General features: G+C 41.1%; 1 protein-coding gene across 2 annotated transcripts in view; it reads right to left on the minus strand.

Moving 5' to 3' along the window:
• The window catches only part of dnah1 (dynein, axonemal, heavy chain 1), a 49,030-nt gene extending 37,698 nt beyond the window's left edge, over nt 1-11,332 (minus strand). Inside the window, exons 1-20 of one of the 2 annotated variants that reach the window (XM_074661140.1) lie at nt 11,190-11,328; nt 10,891-10,932; nt 9,528-9,707; nt 9,367-9,439; nt 9,055-9,205; nt 8,150-8,294; nt 7,745-8,030; nt 7,381-7,636; nt 7,105-7,262; nt 6,765-6,976; nt 5,523-5,821; nt 4,598-4,748; nt 4,277-4,470; nt 3,932-4,157; nt 3,129-3,248; nt 2,951-3,036; nt 2,646-2,787; nt 1,306-1,461; nt 943-1,141; nt 585-838 (exon numbers count right to left, since the gene is read on the minus strand). In XM_074661140.1, the coding sequence (XP_074517241.1) occupies nt 585-838; nt 943-1,141; nt 1,306-1,461; nt 2,646-2,787; nt 2,951-3,036; nt 3,129-3,248; nt 3,932-4,157; nt 4,277-4,470; nt 4,598-4,748; nt 5,523-5,821; nt 6,765-6,976; nt 7,105-7,262; nt 7,381-7,636; nt 7,745-8,030; nt 8,150-8,294; nt 9,055-9,205; nt 9,367-9,439; nt 9,528-9,704 (3,285 nt within the window). In that variant the 5' untranslated portion in view covers nt 9,705-9,707; nt 10,891-10,932; nt 11,190-11,328. Of the gene's footprint in view, nt 1-584; nt 839-942; nt 1,142-1,305; nt 1,462-2,645; nt 2,788-2,950; nt 3,037-3,128; nt 3,249-3,931; nt 4,158-4,276; nt 4,471-4,597; nt 4,749-5,522; nt 5,822-6,764; nt 6,977-7,104; nt 7,263-7,380; nt 7,637-7,744; nt 8,031-8,149; nt 8,295-9,054; nt 9,206-9,366; nt 9,440-9,527; nt 9,708-10,890; nt 10,933-11,189 lie in introns of both variants that reach the window. The other variant, XM_074661058.1, reaches the window with a different exon arrangement.
• Nucleotides 11,333-18,734: the final 7,402 nt, after the last annotated feature.

An 18,734-nucleotide genomic window follows, 5' to 3' on the forward strand; every position in this document is an offset into this window, starting at 1 on the left:
AGTTGCATAAACTTAGTTTAAGATTGTCAGACTAGTCTAAGTAAACCTGTCTGTTACATAAATATTAAGACTGACTTAATCTGAGGTAGGAAAGTTAGCCACCTCTCCCCCTGGCTAAGCCTGAGATGAGAGCCTTGTTGCTATTGCAGCAGTCTGTCAGAAGGTCAGTTAGCTTACTATTTCAACTGTTTATCCATTACTTTTAGCTAACTTTTGGCTAACTATTTCAACTCTTTATCCTTTACTTTTTTTTTTATTCTTGTACCATATTCTTGAATTGTTTTTGAATATCTTTAGCGCTACTTATGACCTTGGATTTATGCTGTTTACCTGTTCTGATATTTTCTCTCATACTTGATGTGGTGTCGCTGTTACTGTTGAATCCGCCATTTTTTCTCTGTGAGTTATTTCACCAATAATGCATTGCGCATCAGGCTATCTAATTCAGTCAGTCTTACATTAGTCACTCAGGAAGGCTTTATGCAACAGGTAAATTTAAGTGTCTATAGCAAGTCTGACTTCAAGTTATATTCAAGACAAAGACTAGGTCTATTTTTATGCAACTGGCCACTGTTCAAAGGTACCTGTTCAATGGTGTACTCTTTCCCAGCCACCTCAGCCACATGAGCTATGTCATCCACGTGGTTCTGTAGGCCAAGCTCCAGGCAGCGAGTCAAGGTCAGTTTGGCTTTGGGCTTGACATTCATCTCAATGCGTTCTGAAAGCATCTCCCAGTGGCGGGTCTTCATCCCCGGGTTCCTCATGCCCTGAATCAGAGGAATATGAGGCTGGAAGTCCTCGATCTTGCTGCGGATTACAGTCGCCACCAGCTGGCAGTCTGGCGTTGTGTAAGACAAAGAAAGCGGGACCAGAAAAAAACACATCAGACATATTAACAATCACACTTTATCAAGTTAGAATGGTGATAGATGTGTCACCTACCAGGAATGTCCTTGAACTGTTTAATACATTTGTGCATGGTCTTGTGGGCATCTGTAACATTGCGCTCAAGCTGCTCAGGGTCTATGGAAGACAGCGGGTCATTGAGCCAGCTCTCCTGCCAACGTAGCCAATCAGAGGTGGTGGTCCATAGGTCTTTAAAAGGCTGTAATTCCTTTACCAGCTTCTGCAGCTGATCATACTGTAAAACACATTAACATTTCATTGTCAGAAAAAGCTTGACAAATATTATAGTATGTCTATATAGTATTTTCTTTCACAGTTTTTTTAACAGTTCAAAACAGGGGGGAATATTCTGTATGTAAATGTATCTAGACATCATTTGATCGATTCTCTTTCACTTACATTAGTGGTAGGAACACCAAACAGGCGTTCTCTGGTGTTGTAGGTTTGAGCCATTGTCTGACACTCCTTTAGTTGCTTGTTTGTACGCCTCACCTTGTTGGCCACCTCATGGGCATGATCGGGGTCTGTATGACCCGCAAACCCAGCAACCAGCATCTATAAACACAGTTGTTGCAATTTAGAACCAAATAACATCAACTTACTTTGCTAAATCAAACATTTCTAACATTAAAACATAATAAACTAAGATCTGTGTTGAGTGGATGATTTTAGAGATTGTTGATACAAGTTAAAGGGACTGTATGTAAGTTTTTACACGTATAGACTTTCTTTATTGTTTTTTATTGCCAATGTGTGAAAAGGTTGTAACCTAACTTAATAAAAGAGACCTTCAGCGACTTTCTGGGTTTCCTCTATCTACTGTGAAGAATGCGGGCCGTTTTTTCCGGGAAAATCCAATGGATGTGACGTCAAGCGCGCTCGGGAGTGCCTTTATTTTCAGCTCCGCTACAGGGCTAACAGTTTGCAACCAAAGCTAATGTTCCGTTAGAAATGGAGTCCCCTAACGCCAACAAACATACAGTCCCCACCACAACTCAGACTCCAACACAAACTCCACGGGAGCACAAAAAAAAACAAAGTTATATGTAGCGGACCAGTCTTGCAAAACAGTAATGTGACCAATGGAAAACTAGTGTTTTGGGAGTGACGTAGGTCATTTTGGAGAATAGCAGAGCCAGTGCGAAGAGTGTGTGTGCACGTGGAAAGTGAGTGGTTAAGCAAGAGAGAGAGAGCGACGGCGAGTGTGTGAGAAAATGAGCGATTAATTTACAGTAGCTCTGAGTATATCAAGTGAATGTACACTGGAAGTTGCAGTTTCTCAAGACCAACAGAGGTTTCCCGTGTCTTGTTTCCCTGCTGCTGAGTGGAGTGACGGGGGTTAACTCTAGAGCAAGTAACGTTATCGACTCCGACCCAGGAGACCAAAACTAATGTCTCCCCTGTGCCTTCACACCACGGTCGGGAGGGTGAAGCATGAAAAGTTAACACCAGGATGAACATCGGCCAGGCCTTCCATTCATGGAGGGACCTTTGTTTGGTAAGCTAACATTACTGCCAAAGCATGTGAAATATATAGTGATATTGTGGTTTTAGCTGGCTTATGTTGCTAACGTTAAGCAACATGATGCCTATCAATCATGTTTAAAGGGAGGACATATCACAAGAAGACCTCTGAAAAAAAGATTAAAATCTTAAAGGGGGTCTACTTTCAGTCGCGTCCAAACAAGGCCGCGAGTTCAGTTGCTGATAAACAATAAACCCTAGTTGGCTCAGCTGACCTTTAGAGAGGTTATTTGCTCCTCAAGGTTGTTCTGGTCGACCAGCTGGATCTTATGGAAGTGCTCCTCATCCTCCACATGCTGGACGGCTACCGCTTCAATCTGGCTGATTATCCTTTGAGGCCCACCAATAGCTTCCCACCTGCAGAGATATGTAGCAATCACTACAACAACTCCTCAGTTCCCTCTATTCATCACTCTAACCACAATGAAACCATCAAATCACTCTTAATCCGACATGAGAACGTACAAAATAAATTTCTGATTAGTTTTCAAAACATTAGCATGATGATGTTTACACTTACTTTTTACTAACATCCTCATCTGAAAAACAGTAGCAAAGTTCTTCTATTAGCTCATAGTCTGACTGGATCTTGCCAGTAAATTCCATCTGTGGACACATTGAAAAAATAAATCAGATTTATTGACAAAATAACCCTTCATATGACACATAACAACCAGTCCATGTATGTACATGTGCACCTTGTAACTCTTGAGCTGTTCTGGGATTTGCTTCATCCAGTCCCTCTTTTCAGTCAGTTCCTCAATGCTGTTGGGGTTGTCACGTAGCTTATTACTAATCGTGTTGCACTCTTCACATGCCTACACACATACAAGATAAAAACGTATAATCAAATCATTAAAAATGTAGGAAAAGGCTTTCAAACTGAAGTAAATGTAGGTCCTGTGTAATCAATGGGCAACCTCCGGGTCTGAAAAGTGAAGCCAATGCGGAAGTGCCTTAAACTTGCATTCTTTCTAATAGCCAGCAGGGGGCGACTCCTCTGGTTGCAAAAATAAGTCAGATTGATTTATTACCTCAGTAAACATTGTAAACATGAGTTTATGGTTTCACAAGTCTTCTTCAATACAGTATGATGTTCATTTTGTAAATGATGGTCCCATTTAGAGTCAAATAGACCATAAAGCAGGGGATGCTAGTTGTTTGAGTTTTCATCTTACAACTTTAACCCTTTCACAGTGTGTTTTCAGTTCATGAAAGTTAATTATAACATTTTGGTTCTCTAGAAATGTCTTATTCAGTGTTCGGTTGTTCTTAGCTCTACCCTCTCGTGTCACTACTGGTTACAAAATACCAAGATGGCGACGGCCAAAATGCTGAACTCGAGGCTTCAAAACGGCAGTCCACAGACTAATGTGTGACGTCACGGTGACTACGTCCACTTCTTATATACAGTCTATGTGTGTAATACATAACACCTATACAGTATTTACGGTATAATTAAGTACTCACGTGTTTTCTGGCCTCTAAACTAATGACTTACATCATCAACCTGCTTGCGTAGCTTCTGAGCAAAGTGGTCCAGCACTGCGTTGGCTAAAGCCTTTTTTTTGTTACAGAGAGCCTGACGTACAGCCTCAACACGCACAACAAATGGACCAATGACAATGGAGGATGGCAGAGAGCGCTCGAGCATTTCCTTTTCTTCGAGAAGTTGTTCCACCTCTTTCTTCACTTCTTGGGTTGTCTGTTCTGCATGTGTGTGAGATCTGGCAGAGAAGATTCAAATGATTCCATTTAATGAGGAAAGCATGCTGAATGGACCAAAAATCGGACTGACCCTGAACCTTGTGGGAGAACTTGCATACGTCATTTTAAACAGACTTACTTGAAAAGGGTTTCTATGTCCAAGTTGTGTAAATCTAAGTGTTTCTCATATTCAGCAGCATAAGCCCTAAGAGGTATGGCTGCTTGTATCAGAGCATTGCGGACCTTCTCTCTCAGCTCAATTACTTCTGGTTCCCAAAACTTCACTGACTCGATCACCGGATCGTCAGCGATGAACAACTTCTGCATCACAAACTGGCACGGACAAGAGAGGAACTGTTAAATCATTGTCCCTTAGATTCATTATCATCATCCATGGATAGAGGAAGCTTTCATGAACATTTTAAGTTAATGCTCTGGGATTCAGGTGATTTTGTTTTACCTTCTCAAGCTGTGGCACGTTGTACGTGGCCACAATGGCCTTATCAAACAGGTTGACGATAGATGTCTCAAAATTCGCCATTGGAGTGCTGTAATGAAACCCAGTCTGATCCAGAACCAAGTCCAACAGGAACAGAGGGTTCTTTTCTGGCCTGGTTATAGAGAATAGTGTAATATTACCGACACATTACTAAATATCTAGCACAGTAATAGGTTATGTCACACTCAAACACTCCAAGGCTGTGTCTGAAATAAATCACTCACTACTCACTATATGGTGAGTTCGCCATTCTGTAGTGCTGTCCGAATGTATAGTGAAAATTATTATAAAGTAGTGTACAACGATGATCACTAATCGAGCACTATATCCCATCATGCATTGCGCTGAAGCGGACGGACGAAAAGAGAGAGAGAGACGCGTGATTGCAATCTGCTGTACAAATGTAAATAAATATTGATATTGGGTGGCATTTCCACAGAGCTCTAAAAACTGTTTTGTATTATTAAGAAGTATATTCAACTACTTGTTGTATTTATTTATATTATATAATATATTTATTAGGGGAAAATACGCTCAGTATAATATCATGTATTTATGTTGGGATTTATTATGGATGGTCCACCGGCCAACGTTGACCTGGCACGCTTTAATTGTGTGACAGCAATGACGTAATTAACAGCGCAGAGAAATGACCCGAGTAGTGTCCAAAAGTGTTTCTTAATTTTGCCGATGAGCTCCCTATATAGTCCTCTACATAGAAGTCTCTAGATAGTGAGTAGGGAGTAGTGGCTAAGTGAATGATTTCGGACACAGCCCATGATATAACAGCATAAGAAAACAGTAACACGGATGCATATGAGCACAAAAGTGTGTGAAGATGTATATATAAATGTGTATCCATGTGTGTAAGTTCATGCTATCCTACTTGTAGGGGCTAGTTATGAGGTCGTTCCCCCAGGCCAGGTCGTGAGGACACGTCAGCACACTGTGGCAAGCGTTTAACAGCAGCTGATTCAGGCTGGCCAGCGAATCCTGCACGAGGAAGCGCAGGGAGTCCTCCAGGTTTATCCGCACCACAGCCATCAGTCTGTACAGCTTGGAAGACTTGTACGTGTCCCAGCAAGACTCGTTCACGTTGTAAGATCCCGAACCAATATCACCCAGGTTGGAACGGATACTGTTGCTCAGCGCGACTACCCATGTCTCCCTAAGATACAAGCTTATCTGAAGGAGGAGGAGGAGGAGGAGGAGGAGGAGGAGGAGGAGGAGGAGGAGGAGGAGGAGGAGGAGATTTCATGCATCTTTACTCATGTGAAATTCAGATGCCTTCTTCATCTGCAAGGTTTCTCTTTCTGGTAATCCACATTAAAAACAAAAATGGATCCATGGTTAAATTTGAATGAATGGGATTTGCACAGGTCTTTTCTTACCAGTACCACAGTGATTTAAAGGTCCCATATCGTGCTCATTTTCAGGTTCATACTTGTATTCTGTGTTTCTACTAGAACATGTTGTAATGTTAAAAAAAACCTTTATTTTCCTCATACTGTCTGCCTGAATATACCTGTATTTACCCTCTGTCTGAAACGCTCCATTTTAGTGGATTTCAAGGGAATTGCAACAGAATTGCGTTGCTAGGCAGCTGTTTGGGTCCATGTTTACTTCCTGTCAGCTGATGTCATTCACATTCACTGCAACAGGAAATAAACTGGGACACATTTAGAATGTTTACGTTTAAAACTGTGAAATGGTCTAAATATTATAGATTTGTGACATCACAAATGGACAGAAATCCTAACGGCTTGTTTCAAACGCACAATTTCTGAATGTGTGTGTTTCTCCGTATATTGAGCATTTTGATAGTTTAACAGTATTTATATAGCACTTAAACCTGCTTTATAATGTAAAAGACATGAAAATCTCACTTTTAACAATATGGGACCTTTAAAATAAAGAGGTGTTGCTGGTTTGACCATGATAAGCTGCAATTACCCTGACAATGACCCATTGTTTTAGCATGAGTAGTGGTTAAATTTGGGTGCTACATCTGCAGTGATTACCAGACAATCAAATAATGCATTCAAATTCTTATTTAAAAGAAATGACAGCTACTTTGAATTGATAGAACCGTATTGGCAGAAGAAAAGCTACAGCAATGCTACAATACCTGAGTGTGCATTTGAGACTGCATGACTTCAAACTCGTCCAGTCGCAGTGGTTTGACGGAGGAGACGTTGAAAAGCCTCATGGTTGCTACTTTGTTGCACTCGGACAATATTTCAGATAACACACAGATCACCTCTGGCTTTGTTAACAGGGAACAGCAGGCAAAAGCAGCTTGGTTCTTCTTATAGGCAAAGGGAGGAACTGGAACGCACCCTGTGCATAGATAAAACAGACAAGTGATTAGATTCTGAGGGAGAATGACAGGTATTGGGGTGGTAATACAGTACTTTAATCTTGACCCCATTGGCTCAAATAAATGTATACATGGATAACTGTCTTACCTGTTTGCGGTACATACTCAGGATCCTTCTGTGGCAGGGTCATGTGTGAAAACTCCTCTGTGTGGCTCATCACTACTTTGTCAAAGCTCATGCGGTTCATTGTACGCTCATATTCCAGTTCGACCTCCTTCTCCAGATCTCCTATACTCGTCTTCAGACTGAACACATAAGATTCCCTTTATTCTTAACATTTCAACTCAGAGGGATCTATTATAAAACAGGTCATACTGAACAAGGAGAGAATGACAGCAGAAATATGACATTGACATTACTTACATTTTCAGCCTGAGCCCAGGGGCTGAAAGGGCGTGTGTTTTGATACGCTGGAGACTGTGGGCATCAAGAGATGGTGTTCCCCTCCAGGTCGGCGTGCAGTCCACAGACAAGTGGTAGAGAAGCAGAGCTTCTGTGTTCTCCCGCCAGCGCAGGGCAAACTGGATCCGTTCCACAAAGATACGTGGGTCCTCAGCACTGAACACCAATCTGATCCTGGGTACCCAGAACTTAGTGCCATCTAGTATGGCGTTTACTCCTATGAAAAAGAAGGAGATGGAAGGCATACATACGTGGTCAACAATACAAACAGAGACGAGATGAAATTATGAGTGTGTCATTATAGTGCAAATACATAAAAACCAACCAGGAGATTTGCTGTTTTTGTGTTTTTTGTGTGGAATTGGATTTCCTTCTTCATCTGTCAGTTTTCTGTTTTGGTAAACTTTCTGTACCAGATACTGGCATTTCTCCTTACTGTAGTCAAGGACCCCAACTGAATGCCAACTGTACTCCAAAGAGGAGCTTTCTGTCATCTCGTCATCTGTAGGCAGCAGGGCTTTTGCAGGAATAGGTTTTCGATCAGGTTCAGCATTGCCAAGGGCAAGCCAGTCTTCTGGAGTCCGGCAGTCATACTCCTCATTGTCAAATACCTAAAGGAGAAACACAGGAAAGATGAGTGTGGGGTGGTGCTGTGCCCTAAAATATAGGATGTAACGGAAATTGGCAGCCCAAAATGCCAGAGAAAAGATTGCAGCAGGAACAGACTCACCTCCAGGGGGAGGTACTGTGATACAGGATTGTCAGTCGTAATCACATCACTACTGCTCTGATGTCTTGCCATTAGGAGATTGGAGGATATGCCTTTTTCTGCCAGGAGCTGTTCAATGTCAAACTTCAAATATTTCCTTCGACGTCTATAAGAAAACAATATGAAACAGGAAAATAAGTCTTAACAAAAGGCAGTGGTTAGATTATCCTCTAAAAAATCCAACAGCCTCTATTCTGTATTTCAGAGGTTGTAGTGGGCTCAGTGTTAAAGCTAGAGTGAAGATACTGATATCATATGAAACTAAAAAACCTAATGAATCCATTCGTCCCAACCCTGTCATGCTAGCTTGTCGGCAAAGTTACGCTAAATTATGGCGAGGAAAAACTTGCATGCCGATTTGCACAGGGGTCCCTTGACCTCTCACCTCAAGATATCTGAATGAAAATTGGCTCTATGGGTACCCACGAGTCTCCCCTTTACAGACATATCTAACATTTTCAGATGCAGTGACAGAAAATGGAGAGGTTTTTGAAACAAAAAAGTGATGTTGGAGACAACCTTGCACCAGTAAAAGCTTCAAAGCCTGTGGTGAGGAAATATGACCCTGAATATTTTGGATTCATAATTGCAGGCAGTGATGGATGAAGGTAAGCTGAATATCAATGTGGGTCATTACAGCTGACAGTGACATAACACATATTTATAGCCCAGTTTCTCATTTATTTTGGAAGGTGGTCCCTGGAAAAAAATATGTAAATCAGAAGTGGGCTTCAAGTTACAAAACCCCTGACAACCCCTGCCTTACAGTATGTAAATATGCTCACTACAGGATATGCATAGAACAGAAAGCTCCACAGCACTAGATGACTCTTCTGTCATACATGATGCACGCAAACACTGCATACCTTTCTATCTCTAACTTGCGGGGGATCTGGCCTTCAACAGTTTGGAAGGGCATCTGGACCTTGGATGTATTAACAACCCGGCAGAAGTAAGAAGGCTGTGATTGCTGTGAGGTAGGTCCATGATTGACCGTTGCAAGCTTGAAAGTTGTAACTAAAGAAAACAGTGCAGATGAACAAAGATTTTATACACAGCATATACAATATTGTATTTTAACGAAGCATATGCTCCTCTTATAAATACAAAGTAGGTGCATCAGAAATTATGACTGAAAATGCCTACATGTCTAAAATTGTCATGTAATACAATCTCACCTTTAATTGTGTTGGGATCACTGGTGGATTGGCCCTGTGACCTCTGCCGGATACCAGGTTCTGCTGTAAGAGACTAATCAATAAACAGTTAGTCTTGGATTTGGTCAGACCACGACAGAAGCTCAGTGTTTTGCATGGGCTTCATAATGAAATGCTTTTACCTGGAACTTGGATGGAGTGATGATATCTGAGTATGTGCCCTTCTGCTCATTCACAGTGCATTTTCTGATGGGAGGGAGTTTGCACCAGTGACTTAAAGTTGGAGGCTTGGGCTCTGGAGGTTTGCTGGGGGGATGAGGCACCAGTACACCGAAACCTGGCAAATATTTTCTTTCCATCTTCTAATAGAATCAAATAATTCATGTGTGATGTTAAACAATGAAGCCTGGATGTAATCCTGTTAGCTGCTTCGAAAATAATCTAAACTGTTGCCTCAAAATGCTTTCGTTACATGCAAAATGTGGATGAAAATTGTTTGTTTCTGTCCTAGAAGTAACATTAAATCTTGAATATTTTCATTTAATGTTAAATAAATGTCTGTTAAGTCACTATCTATAGCCAAATGTGTTAACACAAAGGTGATTGAGCCTATGGCCCACTGATGAAAGTATTGCAATATTCATATATTAAGATAAGATAAGATAAGATATTCCTTTAATAGTCCTGCAGTGGAGAAATTCGCAGTGTACAGCAGCAAAGGGGATAGTGCAAAAAACAAGATGCATCAGCTAACACAGTAAAAAAAAAGAGCTAAACAAAGTGTAACAAAATATGAACCATTTAAATAGAAGGAAGTATAAAAATAGGAGCAGTATATACAGTACCCAGCCAACATTTGTATGTGGGGCCCATGTGGGTAGTAAATGGGCTGAAAAATAGGCCTTATATGGGATCGTCCGTAGGTTTCATAATGGCCCCGTGCCAATTGCCCTTGTGGGTTTCATGCAGGGGTACACTGGGTGTTATATGGGCCCAATCTGGGCAACAGAAAACCAAAACCCATCTCGGCCCCAGGTTTAAGTTCTATGTGGAAACTACATGGGGGCTATATGTCCTGAAATATGGGTTGTAAGTGGGTTTGTCCACAGTTTCCATGTTGGCCCCATGCACTAATTTCCCAGTAGTGACCCAACTAGGATCCACACGGGTAGCCCACATGGGGAGCCCATGTGGGACCAACTTAATTGACCCAAGTGGGCGCCATTTGAGTTGCCCATTCTGAGCCCATGCACTAATTTCCCATTAGTGACCCACCTAGAACCCACTTGGTACTTAGTTGACCCAGGTACCCCCACCCCAGCATAACCCATGTGGGGCCCACATAACCATGTTGGCTGGGTATTGACAATAAACAGACAAATCAACAACATTGCACAATTGGAAAATGATATTGCACAGTGAGAATGAAATGAAATTCCACCTGAAAATATCAGGTCAGTTTTTGGTGTGTAAGTGAAAGTGGTCTACTGGGAGCAGCTTTGTGAAATAGGTGTCTGTGGTGTCATTAACTAACTCTTACATTACCTATATTTAGAAAAGGAGAATGGAGGAATTAACAACATCCACCTGCGAAATAACAGGACAGTTTGAGTATGTTTACAATAACATACCGCTGCTGCCAAATAACTTTACTGAACCAGCAAAAGAAGCATCAAACATACAGATTAAAACCGTAAACTAGTTAGCATTAGCACTAATTAACGTTCAGGTGTGACCGTTTGCTTCAGCTGCTCTGATTAGGTCAACTAACAAGTAACATTACGTAACGTTTGCTAATTTAAGATTGTAATCAAACAGAAAATATGTTTTTTTTTGTTACATACCTTATACTAAATTGGACTGTAAGTTGTAACGCTGCTCTTTAGTTTCCTCTAGCTGAAATAGTAATGTAATAGCTGATGAACTTTATAAATCTCAGTTTCTAACTGGAAGTTAACCGCCGGTATGTAACTGTTGGTAGACGGGGCAACGGTTGTCATGGAGACGGAGAGAGCCACAACACGACAGTCCTGCTTTGTGGCAGACTGAGGGAAGAGCTTTTAAATTAAACATCTAACAACAACTTTAGGACACAAAAATAAAACTAAAAGAGAAAAGAACAAAAATAATCGGAAAGGGACTTGAGGGAATTATTTTACGTTTTATTCCACTATTGGACAGCTGTAGATCCAGGTTTTAATGTGGCAATAGTACTGCAAAATATATAAATATTGCAATACTTTCATCAGTGGGCCATAGGCTCAATCACTATTGTGTTATTAATTTCAAAGAAAATCTTCGAGAACATGTCATCAGTTTATAAAATATATGCAATATTATAGACAATACTTTCATCAGTACTTTTGGACACAAAAATAAAACTAAAAGAAGAGAAAAGAACAAAAATAAAATAAATAAATGGACTTGAAGGAAATATTGCATTCCACTATTTGACAGCTGTAGATCCAAGTTTTAATGTGGCAATAATACTGCAAATATATATAAATTGCAATACTTCCATCAGTGGGCCATATAGGCTCAATCACTACTGTGTTATTGTATAATTTTTTATTTAAAAATCTTCGAGAAAATGTCTTCAGTTTATAAAATATATGCAATATTATAGACAAAACTATCCAACAATGTATAAGTAATTAATACAGGTTTTAATGTGGCAATAATACTGCAAATATATAAATATTGCAATACTTTCATCAGTAGGCCACATAGGGAGGGATGTCCCTTTTTTGTTTTTATTTCATGTCAAAGACAATGTGTCCAATGTGTCCTACATGTGATAAGATGAATTTTGCCATGTCTACAAAAACCCAATAAAAAAGATTTGAAAAAACTTTATTTGTCTCATACTGTCTGCCTGAATATGCCTGTATTTACCCTCTGTTTGAAAGGCTTTAGCTCATTTCAATGAAATTGCGTTGCTAAGCAACAGCTTGGGTTCATGTTTACTTCCTGTCATTCAGATACACTGCAACCAGAAATAAACTGGGACACATTTTTTTCTGAATAGGGGCGGTGTGTATTTCACGGTGGACTGAGTGCTTCGATACTTCTGCAGTATATATATATATCTAGGACTTAAACCTGCTTTATAATAAAAAAAAAGACATGAAAATCTCACTTTTTTACAATATGGGACCTTTAAGTAAAATATCTGAATAGCCTACTTCTCCTATCACTGGTAAGGGAGTGAAATAAGAAAGCCACGTGGGATGAAAGAAGAGAACAAAGACAAAGAGTAGTTGTACTTAAGAGAATTAAATAATTAAGATTCATGAGTTAATTATGCCTGTCCCTTTAGAAAAGGACTGTTTCCTCTGTAGCAGTAGTGTTTCACTGAGTAAGACCATTTCTCATTCAAACTACTCCCAGTCCCAAAGATCTTAGTAATTTAAACAGTTGAATAACGGCTAGATAAAAGCAGTTTGAATCTGTAAACAGTAGTAGAAGACCTAAAACAAAGCTCAAAAAGTTATATATAAATAGCCTACTCTTAAGGCCTACATTACAAATCTTAGACAGTTTGAGCGTCTGGGAGATTGGTTCTCGAAACTGTGAGTAAATTTACATAACCACCACAATACACTGTTCTCCACAGGTAGGCTAAGCACCAGAACAATCACATCCCATGCTGTTCCTGGTGAAGATAGTGATGGTAATGGCAGTAATGATAAGCTAATGGAATTTGATTGGAATGCACACTTGCGCAAATTTCAAAATCTTTTCCTCTCACACTCATGACAGCTCGAACGTATCTGCAAGGGAGGGGAGAACCCCGTTGACCCGTGCGATCCCCACACTCCTGGGTCACAAGGGCATCATAACCTCGTCTGTTTCCCATGGCAGATCACAGGCATCATGCACTGCGGCCCCTGCTCCTGCCCCTGGCCTCTTCAAACCCATCAGAGCAGCCTGACATTGGGTAGCCAAGCACAAATGAATAGTCTCATGTGGCTGCTGAACCCTCACGTGTCACTTGCGAAGGACATGCCGCCACGCAGATAGGGATGAATTAAGGTGAAGAGGGGACTGGAGAGTCACTGAAGAGGTGTAGTGTAGCAGGGATCGTGAGGCCAAAGGAGTCAGAGGTGACCTACAGCACTGTACTCGTCTTGTGAGGAGACAAAATGCTTTACAGTAGCGAGACTGGCCCTGTTCGGACCTGGTATTAACATGCGTCCTGAGTGATCCGATCACAAGTGGACAGCTCTAAGCACGGGTGTGAACGCACTCAAGACGCATTGAGATCCGATTGCTCAGACCACATTCAGAGGTGGTCTTCTTTTAGCAGCGTGTACGCGAATGTGTCCTGGGCCACATTAATTAGACTACTCCACTGACGTCCCGCTGGGATCCACGGGTCTCTGTGCTCCTCATGTGAATAGACAGACAGACGCGAGCACTTGTCTGCCTCGCAGCCTGGAAACGGCCTCTGTGCTCTACTGTATCCTGTCGGTACAATTGTATTTTATTAAGATATATCTTATCTATAGGCTACATTTCTACAGACTATCAGACTAGGCACGGAACGTGCATTATTATCATACTGTTGGAGATGTGTCTGTGTTTTTTGTTCCGGTGCTTTGCACGGAGCTGACATCTGCCCGCTTGCTCACTCTCATCCCCGGTTCAGAAGCTCTCTACCCCGCTGTTGCCTGGCAAAGGCAGCAGTGTCGGCGGCATGGAGGTCCCCGCGCACCGCCTACAATAACCTTTTATTTTGATGTTAATAAAATGTACCCAAATTCACGAATATGTAGGATATTACTACTGACATTCATGTAATATTACGTCACAACGGCTGCTTTATTAGCTATGTGTTTACGACGTTATTTGCATATAGAGCGGGGAAGTGAGATCAGATCACAAGTGGTCACTTAAGACGCATGTGGAGACGCAATGCCAAGTGTCAATAGACGCACCTAAAGCCGTCCACTCGAGATCAAATCACTCTGGATTCATGTTAATACCAGGTCTGAACAGGACCAAAGAAAAAAGATATGATATGGATGCAGTGGTCATTACTCAGGAGAGGCCTCTTGAAATGTTTAGTAAGAGGCCATCCGCTTCATTGGCTTCTTCTCAATGGAGCTCAGTCTTAAAGCAATGATCTCACCCAATGAAGACGCCTAAACCAAATGAAAGACTTCCCCAAGAGTCTAAATAACCCACATCTAATAAAGACATTATCATATCAGAGTGGCCTCAGCACTCAGAGCACCCTGACCACGGCAATGTATTAATCATTAGCACGTTTCTAATGGTATTGATTAAATCAGTGAGGAGATCCGGTTCCAAAGAAAACCTCACGAGAACCACAAGTCTCTGATGAGGTGGTGTTCCTCAAAGCATGGTCGCCTACCAATGTTTGGTAGCCATCTCTGGAGCCAGGAGCCCACCATGATGGGACTTGATTGGACAGATGTGGTCAGCAGCTCTGGGTGAGTGGAACTGATTAAATCCTAACAAGCTTTGTTAACAGCTTTGATCCACCCTGTGTTCGTCCTTTTTCTCACTCCTAACAGTCCAGCAGCAGATATATGCTAACATGAAAGATCTGGCTCAACATCAACTGTTGAACAACATCAATATTAGTCATTTACATCATCACTCAGATGTATAATCCATCCTCTCCCCCTCTTCATCCTAGAATCCTCTCATTATTCATCCACTTCTCTTCCTCTCTCTCTCTCCTGCTTTCACGGTGTTGGGATGTTGTGAGGGTCATGGCTCTGTGAATATAACTCCCATTTTACGCTAATGACATCAGCATGTGTCGCTAACTTTAGCTCCTCCTGAGGGCCAGATGTTGGCTGATGGGATCAAACACTGGCTATCCCCCCTCTCACTGTCACATTGTTGGGAGAGCCAGGAGGGTTTAGCATTTGCACATATTTCCACATACCTCCTGCAGAAACCCACAACCCAACCACAAAATGCTGGCACACCCTTAACTTGCAGAGTGATTTTATTTTTGCATTCGCACACAGGAATGGAAACATACAAAGGCATGCTGCGGTTTCCAGTAAAGGCTCATTAAACTTTCTTGAAAATAGACAGAAATTTAGTTTAGATATATTAAAAAAGTGTGAAAAACATGCAGGGATTATTTGCCACATGTCTTCCTCAGGACCTACCAGATCATTGTTTTGCAAGTCACAAGTAAGTCTCAAGTCTTTCCACTAAAGACCCAAGTCAAGGCCCAGGTCAAAGCAGGCAAGTCTGAAGTAAAAGTAGACAAGTCCATAGTCAAGTCCCAAGTCAAAGGAGGCAAGTCCAGAGTCAAGTCCCAAGTCAAAGGAGGCAAGTCCAGAGTCAAGTCCCGAATAAAGACCAGAGTCAAAGGAGGCAAGTCCAGAGTCAAGTTCCAAGTCAAGTCCCAAGTCCTAAACTTATATTTTTTAGTCCTAAACAAGTCATAATGCACTCGTCCCCAAATGTAATGCCATTTGCTTCTCCGTCTGTAATTTTTGACTCGCACGTTTTGCATAATGCGATTTGTTTTTTGCATAGTTTTTGAACGCGAATAAAATTATCTTTGGTGTAATTTTTTTCCAATTGGTGCTCAGTAACATATCGTTAGTTCTTCATGGTTCTCTCCTGCAACTTGACTGGATGCTGTCAGATTGGTTCGAAGAAAGTGGATCTGGAAATGCAGTAAATTAATTGATTCGTGGCACCCTTTTTTAAATAACATACTTTTACATCTTTGGGCTTGGGGGGGAAGGTATCAAGTATTTTCAAGTCAAAAGGCTCAAGTAAGTCCAAGTGAAGTCACGAGTCACTGGTGTTTAAGTCCAAGTCGAGTTGCAAGTCTTTGATTTTGTCAAGTCGAGTCTAAAGTCATCAGATTTGTGACTCGAGTCCACATCTCTGTGACTTACACATTGACACTACATTGTTAGAAACAAATACAACTCCTGGACATTGTAAGATTAATTTACATCGAACACTTACAACCTAATACCCATAACTGCACCCCATTTTCAAAGCACTTTTTCTCTTGACAACACCACTGTGGTCAATGAATGTCAGTTCATAGATGAAACAGAAGCACCATGAGGGCAGCGAGTGTCACATTAACACCACAGTGTTTTGTGGCGGCACGTTTTACAAGAGCTAAGCAGATACCAGCAACATGAGGCTGCTTCCATGCAGATTTGATTTTGCCCCGTCATACGAGGTACTGTTGTTTAACGGTGACCCCTGTGCTTGGCTGTACATTGAAGTTGCCGTCATGGCTTGGACGACTCACAGGTGGACTCTTGGCATGCCAATAAAGACTTGTTTAATGAGCTGAGAAGGGCCTCAAAGAAGCAAAAGTGGCCAGACATGAGACAGACTGGAACCCCCCAACCTGTGGCCCGGGACCTCAAACAGCTGCATTTGATTTTTCCTCTCATTTGCAACATTTGTTAGCGTGACTTTTAGGAGGAGAATCAAAGTCAGACAACATGGGTCACAGAAATATTCGACATAGTGAGACAATCTCAGTGATAAAAAGTGAAGAACTAAAGCTGTTGAGCATAAACATTATATGTGTATGCTCCCTGCTTTTAACTGATGTTGACCTCCGAGGAGTGTCCAGTATTTATCCCAGCCTCCTCATGCTGACCTCTGACCCCCAGCCAGGGTTATTGTAAACTAAAACTGAAACTAAAACGAAAAAAAAGCAGTGAAAAATATCGTTAGTAAACTGAAACTAAATAGAAAACTATAACCATTAAAGGAACAGTGTGTAATATTTCGGGGATCTATGAGGAGAAATGGAATTTAATTTTCATAACTATGTTTTCATTAGTGCATAATCACCTGAAACTAAGAATTGTGTTTTCGTCAGCTTAGAACGAGCCCTTCATATCTACATAGGGAGCGGGTCCTCTTCACGGAGTCCGCCATGTTTCAGTAGCACAGATCGGCCAAACCAAACACTGGCTCTAGCAAGAGCCTTTCGCACTTTTACGTTACCTGAAGGCCACCGAAGTTCTCCGACACGCTTGTGATACTGCGGTAACGTGAGCCGCAGAGTGTAAAACCGTGGTACCGCCAGCCGTTGCTGACTTCCATTGCTCCTAAAGTAGTGTCATTATGGTAAGGATGGCCTCTGAGCGAGGTGAACGGCGTTACAACAATTTTGCACTCGGTGGACGGAGGGGAACTCAGTTGGTTGCAATCTGCAACCACACCACTAGGTGTCGCCAAATCCTACACACCTTTAAGAAAAACTAAAACTAATCTGAAAAAATATTGTCTGGTTATAAACTAATACAAATAACATAACGTAAATGTATTTTGCTTTTAGTTTTTTAGCTACAAGATATCACTACTGAAAAAAAGGAGACAGCATGAATTTGCGTCAACTCTCGTGACATTGAACCACAGAAACTGAACGGACTTGACCTTCCAGGAGACGGCGCCATCTATGCCGCAATTGCTTCACATCGGACACTAAAGTAGCGTAAAGATTTAACATTAAACATTATGGCCATACCTACACAGTTCTCCAAACATGTATTTTGTATGTACAGTAGCTACATATTTCTGAGATATTATATGCAGAACAATCTAAAGCTTACCTCACTTTTATCCTTAGGGCAATTTTAATTTATTATTTCATCACATTTCACTTCCAGTTGTTCTTGTTTTAGTTGATTAATTTGCCTTAAATTGATTTGTTATTTTTCTTTTTTTTGTGTCATGATTGTTTGATATTTTTTTTAACTTGGCTATATCGTAAATGAGGTCTCTACCTCAATGTATTTCCGAGTTAAAATAAAGGTTGAATGAATGAATGAATACCTTGCCCTAACAAAAACAAACTACTGTAAAGCTCAAACTAAACCTTTCTGAAAACTAAAACTAAGCTAGAATGGAATCAAAAAGTCAAAACTAAACTAAAATAAAAACTAAAACTATTACAACCTTGCCGCCAGCACACTTGTTGTTAGTTAGATTTGTTCTGCTGGTTTACTCCTGTGCCAGACTTCAGAGCCTTTGAATCCATTAAAGTTCTTTGAGACAGTTAAATTAAATTGTTATGTAAGCCAAGTCGCTGTGCTTTATCTAAGTGGGTGTGCGAATATGAGCTGGAAGAATAAGAAAGCAAAGTGAGGGGAATCTGTAACATGTGTGTGTGTTTTGTGGTAACAAACCAGTGTGTGTGCTGGCATTCCAGTTTGTTTATGTGGGTGGGCGATGGAAAGCCAGGAAAGAGTTATCAAGAAATTGTGTTTGAATGTGTTCGTGTGTCAGAATGACAATGTGTTTATGTGACGCACAAGAGTAACTCCAAATGACATCATAAACAGATATAAAGAAGTCAGACAAGGACACGAGACTGAGGAGAGGCCGGTGGTAGGAGTGTATGTTTG

The sequence above is a fragment of the Sebastes fasciatus genome, chromosome 1 (genome assembly GCF_043250625.1).
Source record: "Sebastes fasciatus isolate fSebFas1 chromosome 1, fSebFas1.pri, whole genome shotgun sequence".
Lineage (NCBI taxonomy): Eukaryota > Metazoa > Chordata > Actinopteri > Perciformes > Sebastidae > Sebastes > Sebastes fasciatus.